The sequence below is a fragment of the Crocodylus siamensis genome, chromosome 4, assembly GCF_052110815.1.
Source record: "Crocodylus siamensis isolate JL-2025a chromosome 4, ASM5211081v1, whole genome shotgun sequence".
NCBI lineage: Eukaryota > Metazoa > Chordata > Crocodylia > Crocodylidae > Crocodylus > Crocodylus siamensis.
The window spans coordinates 125,839,048-125,846,119 of NC_143398.1; the positions used below are offsets into that span (position 1 = coordinate 125,839,048).

General features: G+C 40.0%; 1 protein-coding gene across 2 annotated transcripts; it reads left to right on the forward strand.

Moving 5' to 3' along the window:
- Positions 1-6,463, forward strand: MED21 (mediator complex subunit 21). 2 transcript variants are annotated; one of them, XM_090043691.1, is made up of 4 exons: positions 1-75; positions 295-481; positions 2,526-2,626; positions 5,083-6,463. In XM_090043691.1, the coding sequence occupies exons 1-4, from the start codon at positions 34-36 to the stop codon at positions 5,257-5,259; spliced, it is 507 nt and encodes a 168-aa protein (XP_089899817.1). In that variant the 5' UTR covers positions 1-33; the 3' UTR covers positions 5,260-6,463. The 2 variants fall into 2 exon arrangements, with proteins under 2 accessions (XP_089899817.1, XP_089899818.1); XM_090043692.1 differs by having other exon boundaries at positions 295-409.
- Positions 6,464-7,072: the final 609 nt, after the last annotated feature.

Sequence of the window (7,072 nt, forward strand, 5' to 3'; positions counted from 1 at the left end):
ACCAATGGGCGGGCAGGGTACTGGGGCGGGAGTATGGCGGATCGGCTCACGCAGCTGCAGGACGCGGTGAATTCGGTGAGGGGCCGCGGCGGGGCTGCTGAAACCCGGGTGGCTCCTGGTCCCGCTTCTCCCCCCCCTCCCCACCAGTGGGCGTGGGTCGGGAGGCGCTATCTTAGGGAGGCGAGAGGGGGTTCCGGGGGGAGGGCCGGGTGGGGGTTGGGGTTGTGAGGAGGGTAGGGGCTTTGCCTTTGCTCACTGGACGTGGCTGAGCCTGACATGTGATGCTCCTTGCAGCTCGCTGACCAGTTCTGCAATGCCATTGGGGTGCTGCAGCAATGCGGCCCGCCTGCCTCATTCAACAATATCCAGACCACCCTCAACAAGGACCAGCCAGCCAATCCCACGGAAGGTAAAAAGCATCTCCTTGTGCAGTCTTTCTGGCTGGCAGCACTGGCGGGGCAGCTCACTGGTGCACACGGAGGTCAGTGAGGGCAGGAGCCAAATGAGATATGTTCTGGGTCCCTGCAAGAGCGCAAATGTGAGTGACGCTGTCTGGAGTTGGTAGAATTGTAGGAAAGGCAGCTGGAAGGGACCTTGAGAGGCTGTCATTTCCAGCCCATAGCCTTGGCAGGGTTATTCCTCACTAAGCCATCGCAGAACTACCATCCTGATGGCCATACTATCCACAGTACCAGTGTGATGGTATCTGGGAACAATCCTATTCTCTGCTCTAAAATATGTAATGGCAGGACAAAGTAAGAGTTGTCTTTCAGGGAGGCAGTTTAAAATATTTAGTGTTTAAATGATTAGGTCAGCCCTAATTTTGTTTTATGTGTTTCTTAAGTGGGAACTCTTCTGATCTAGATGCACAACCAACAATGCTTCTCAAATTAATCTCCTTTTGCTTTATGTTCTAAATCAGGTTAGGCTTGACCTTGGGGGTCCCAACTGGGGCTATCACAGTGCACAATGGTGCTGTGCTGCAGTTCAGGGCAACTGAACCATGCACAGCCCTGCATGCAGCATGTGCTGGTCCCTGTCCTCACTATGCAAAAGGTCCCCTGGACATTGCAGTGCCTGGGTTGGACCCAGAGCTGCTGGCAGCACAGGAAATCTGAGGCATGGGCTGCAGGCGGCACCCTGGACTGACTTCCTGCCCTTCTTGCAGTGCTGGGGCCACCCTGTGCCAGTTCCAGCAGCTGGCATGTGGTGCACAAGCTGGACCCAGCACTGTCGCTACTCCATGGTAAGGGTGGGCAGCGGGAGAGGGGGAGAGTCCCAGTTCAGTCCACAGACTGGCTCAGAGACGCTTGGCTGGCTGCAGGGGTAGATGTGTTTGATACATCTGCCTTTAAGCTCTAGCTAAAGCAAATTCTACTTACTGTAGCATGTGGTAATCTGGCCACTGGCTAGACTAGTATGTCTTGCACAACCTTGAAGATGCTAGACTTGCTTCTCCCTAATATTTATTGATGTCCTTGAAAGCAAGAAGGTTTTTAAATACTGTTTGCAGAGTGCTACTTTTTACATTTAAGGGACAAAAACTTGTGAACAGGACTATTGAAACAAACATTGTCAAAATGACACTTGATTAAACATGTAAAATGTGTTTTAATGTTTTTTTAAAGCGCATTAAATCTTTAACCAGAGTATTAGTTGTATTTTCTTAGTCACCTTTTTTTTTTCTTGTGTGCAGCTTCTTTTTATTCTCTTCCATATTGTTTGGTGATTGGTTTTGGGTTTTGTTTTGTGTGGTTTGGTGTTTTGTTGTTGTTTTTTGGGTTTTTTTTTTTTTTTGGAAACAGTGGTTATGACTTGAAATATGTCAGATGCACAAAGTAAACAGGAAAAACTATAAATCTCCCTAACAACCTTTTAACTGTAGTCTTGTTTTACTTGTTAACTGGATGGATAATACTATGAAATTCAATTTTTAAAGCTAATAGAAGAATTCTATACTTTACCAGAATTTAAGTCTTATCACTAGCAAAGGTAGATACCTTTCTAAGCTGCAAATTCTTTTAAAAGTATGGACAGCTAAGTTTTTAAAGGCATTTAAGTTCAGCATGCTAAAATTCTTATGCAGTAGCAGTAAAACTTTTAATCCAGCTGTTTCTTTAAATTTTTCACCGTCATATTTATGAAGCGTTTATATTGCACAGAGGCTGTTATTGCACACCTTAACATTTGTTAACTAACAGTTAGTGAAGTGGCAAATCCTACTTCATATAGTTATGGGAGCACTATATGTATACAACTATATTTAATCTGATGTTTTAGCCTTTTATTTGTGAATACTGTGAATTTCTAGCCTTTTATCTGCTCAATCTGATTCAATTGTCCTAATGTACTGCCTTGTATGGGGAAGTTCTTAAGGCTTGAAACCTTCTTTGGTTTTAGAAATAAATACAGCTTGTCTGAAATGGATTCAAGTTCTTTAAATGTACCCCCAGCTTATTACAGGTACCCTGAAGAAAAGAGTTAAAAGTAGTATATTAGAGTATTTCTTACTTTATTTTTAATAGAATATGCCCAGCTCTTTGCAGCACTGATTGCTCGTACCGCTAAGGATATAGATGTTTTGATAGATTCGTTACCTAGTGAAGAATCAACAGCAGCTCTGCAGGTAAGAAAATTTAAAATCCAAAATACTGAAACACCGCAAAAATGCTTCTTAATCGCATTAAATCACATCTCAAAAGAGTAAATAATGTAAAAGATGTAATCTTGCATATTGTTTAAAATGAACTTCAGCTCTTCAAAAGAGAACCTGTAAATCTCAGGCAATATACTGAAAAGATGACGTTGTGTAGGTGAACTTGGAACAGGGTGGGCAGACTTGCATCCAGGACCATTAAGATATGTAAAACTTGCCTTGCCTTTCTTACAATGCCAAAGAAACTGTTCTTACCACCTAAAGTTACTTTAGGAAGTTACCTGGCATTTTCAATTGTTGACAATTTGTCTATTTTTATCTTTTAAATATGCCCAAAAATTGTGTATCAACTTGCTCTCTTGGAGCAGGTTGTACTTAGTCCCAGCAAGAGCAAAACACTTCAGTTTTGCTCTTTTAAAGCCTTTGTGGCCCATTTTGTGTATCTAGACCCTGGCTTTCTAAAGGGTTACCGTGTGTCTGCTCCAGCTGTATCACAAAGCAGTCTTCTGCTTTCTTGCTGCACCAGCAAACTTTCCTTAGGTTCAGAACAAACTTGTCCTGCTGGTGCTTCCCCTTTTATTTTAGGGACATAAGTGCTGTAGATAGACTCATGTGCCTTCTGCTTGGGTCCCCTTTTATATGCCTTATCTTATTTTTTTAATACAAAAATAGGCATTAGCTGTACATGCTACTTTCTAAGACTTCATTCTAAGATGAGGTAAATACAAGAACTGAAACTAGAAATTTTTAAGCAGGCTGCTTTTCTGCAAAATGCAGTGAATATTTGTGAATTACAGAAGGCATCTAAACCTGGCAATTTATGAAGAGTTGAACAGAAACTGTCATAAGTATTGTGAAGTGTTACTTGGCTAGCAGACTAGAAATAGTAATTGCCACATCTTTTGCTGATTAAATGCAGTAGTATAGTTTCAATCAGCAGAGCAAGCATACTAAAGATCTTTCCCTGTTCTATAGTTAAACCACACCTGGTTGTAGTGACAGCTTGCATTAGAAAGCCAAGGTGTTGCAGAGACTGGGGGGAGGGGGTGATCCAGTGGGTAAACAGGCTTACCTCAGCTGGCATTAGACCAGTGTCTGGGCCTCATTTTTAGGGAAAACTACATTTGCTAAGAATGACAGTGCTGTGGTCATTGGGTTCCAAGGCACCTCTTTAAAAGCAGAAAAGTGTTTAGTCCTGGACAGATCGTGTAACATAAATGGCCTTACTACTTCACTTCCACCCTTTTAAACTGATTAAACTGTTGCTCATGCATTGTCACTTCCTACTTTTTAATGGACTGTGTTAGGGGAGGATAAAGTTGGCCACACTAGAACAGTATAGAATCTGGTTATTCATGTTGAAAAGGTGCTAATATAATCCCCATTCATGTCAAATTGCTTGAAGTAGCTGGCTTTTAATACTGTCTCTTTGAATAGACTCTTCCTTTAAGGATAAATTTAGATTTCTTTTGTGTAGAAGGAGCTGCCACCCTCTCTCCCTGATTACTAACTCTTCTAACTTTTTTCTTCTCGGGTATCTAGCCCATTGCTATGTGTTTTTTAATACAAATATCCACCTTTTTACTTACGTTTATGTGAGTTAATTGAGCAGAAATCTGAATTCTAATCCCTGGTGCATCTGTAGTAGTCTTTATTCATTAGCCTTACAAGCATCTATCTAATGCACCTGGTTAGAGGCATTGGTAGTGTAATTCTAAAAAAGAAAGCTGTACAAATGAGCATCTGCCACAATCTGAATTGCTTTTACCTAGAGTTGGGCAAAAACTTTGGCCTGAATACCTTATTCACCAAAAACTCAGTTTTGATCTGTTCCATTTACTCAGTAGACGTAGCATAAGTTTGAGCATTTTTGGTCAAAAATGTCCTTTCCCCAGCAAAAAAGCCTCTAGCTTTTGAAAACATTAAAATATATTTTGTTTCAAAATCATCTGGAACTTCATCAAGTTCAGGATAACATAAAAATTCAAATAGTTTTGGTTTGAATGAGACATTTTTGCTGATTGTATGCTGTTCTTTTTGGTCTTAAGAAGCTTGCTCTGCTTATACTTTCTTCATCTTCTCTTATTGTGGAGCAGGGTTCCAAGTCTGTGGTTTATTAGTTTGTTTCTTTTGGTTTAAACTGTAATTGAGCAACTAATTTGAGTACCTAAAAACGATTATATGAGACAAGCAAGCATGTTTGGGTTTTTTTTGATGACATAACTCCTTGGAGTGGGAGCATTTGTTTATTAGGTGGCAGATGTAATAATGGAAGATACAGCTGGCCTTTAGATAGTGACTGATGCAGAGGTTAAAAAGTAGGATCTTTCTCTCAACACTAAAAAGTGTGAACATCTTGTCTCTTGAAGCAAAATCTGTCTTGTGTGAAGTTCAAGGTCACTCCCTAACTTTTCTCTTATTTAAAGGCTGCTAGTCTGTATCGATTAGAGGAGGAGAACCATGAAGCAGCTGCCCGCCTGGAAGAGGTGGTCTATCGTGGGGATATGCTGTTGGAAAAAATCCAGAGTGCTCTAGCCGATATTGCTCAATCACAGTTGAAGACAAGAAGTGGTACTCCTAGCCAACCTGTTTCAGACTTATAGCAGCAGGGGGCAGCATGTTGCTGCAAAACTGGACAAAAAACTATGTCTAAAGAGTTCTGCATCAGATACGTACTGTAATATCAAGCCTTACTGTTATGAGAATTTAAGTGTTCTGATTATGGTAAATATAACTGTTTTAAATCTTGTACTAGTCTCAATTCTGGCATATAAACTAGGATTGCTGCTTGTTCTAGAACTGTGCATTAATATACTTCTTCTTAATTCAATATGTTAATTTCTTTTAAATCTAACTTTTTTATGCATAGGATATGTCGGACTTCATAAAGATAACAGCTCATCAGATTAAGCAAATGTAGTCCTTAAAGGAGCTATACAAGGTAAAATACTCTGTGCATAGCCCAGACTCCAGATGTCCTATTGTAGGTTTTCCCCATTGTTATGCAAGTCTTAAGCACAGAACTATGAGCTTGCCAGAGGCAGAGAGGAAACCACTAGACATTCCGAGGTCAACATAACTACATGGCTATACATGCTATGTATTGCCATTCAAACTGTGTGATACTGACTGTTTGAATCTCTTCTTACAAGCTTTCTTGACATCTGTATTCTGTTTAAAGCTTAAAATGGACAGTTAATCTTAGTATTTCCTTTCACTTCTGATTCACAAATGAGTCTGTGGGCTAGTTATGGTTTTTGACTTACTTAATGGCTGCTTGCAGGCAGCAGAAAGATTGTATGGTACTGGCTCCATGTCTGCTTCCGGATACTTTGACGATTGGTTGTTATGGCAAAGAAATATTCATTGTAAAAGAGACAATGAGACATTTATTACAGCAGAAGTGTTGGGGAAAGAAGCAAAAATGTCCACAGGAGACAGAAGTTGGCAATTGAAGAAATGAAAATAAGTTATTTTTTAAACTAATAACTTTTGTAAGCAATTGCTGTAGCTTGTACTTGTGTGACTGTAAATGAGAGAAGAAGGCTCCAAAATACTCTTACCAGTTTCTCCACAATAAATAAACTGGCGTCTTTTGTGCACAACGATGAAGACAGTGGAATCTTTGTCTTGTGTGAAAAATAATTTCAAGGGAGAAAGACCTCGGGGAAAGGGAAATATAGGTTGCAAGAAAACTGCCCCCCGGTACAGGTTCATTGTACAATCTTTCCCTGAGCTGATTGGGCTAATTACAGGTGCATAAGTTATTTGTTCAGTTGTCTAATTAAAATTGACTACATGTATAAAGCAAGCCTTTTCCAGTATATTTGGAACTTACGCTGCTAGTGTAGAGGACAGTGACAGCATGTTAGAAGCCACATATAAAATGTAGTTGTTTGTTTTTACAAACATCAAACAGGAGCATAGCATGAACATGACTTGCATGCAAGTGTGCAACAATCTGTTTAGAGAATTTACCAAATACACAGCTCTTTTCTACTTGTAGGCACTACGAAAATGGAAGTATAGGATTTAATCAGATGTCACTTGCTATTATGAGACCTGCAAACTCCTGGATAATAACAGAAGAAGAAAAGGAAGCATGGTCTGTTAGCTTGCATACAAAAGAGCATGCTGTGGTGGGATGGGTTGTGTAACATGATAAATCCCTACAGTATAATCTTTTGTAAATATCCATGAACATAGGAAATGAAGACTAGGGTTTTTCCCCTTCAACTTTAAAATGCCAATCAAGCGGTATGTATACCAGAAATTTTGAGTGAAATCTGTCAACTTCTTTGAATTAGAGAATAGCACTTTTGCTTAAAAGTGCTTCAGTACTGCAGTGTATATACTGGAAGTGGCATAGTAATGAATTCTGAATTACCTTAAATCAGTTTGTTTCCTTTTGTGTGC

Excerpts from the sequence above, each read along its gene's own strand:
- MED21 (XM_090043691.1), top strand. The coding sequence starts at position 34 with ATGGCGGATCGGCTCACGCAGCTGCAGGACGCGGTGAATTCG. Across the intron at positions 482-2,525 it reads GCTCACTGGTGCACACGGAG|AATATGCCCAGCTCTTTGCA; the intron begins GTCAGTGAGGGC and ends TATTTTTAATAG. Across the intron at positions 2,627-5,082 it reads AATCAACAGCAGCTCTGCAG|GCTGCTAGTCTGTATCGATT; the intron begins GTAAGAAAATTT and ends TCTTATTTAAAG.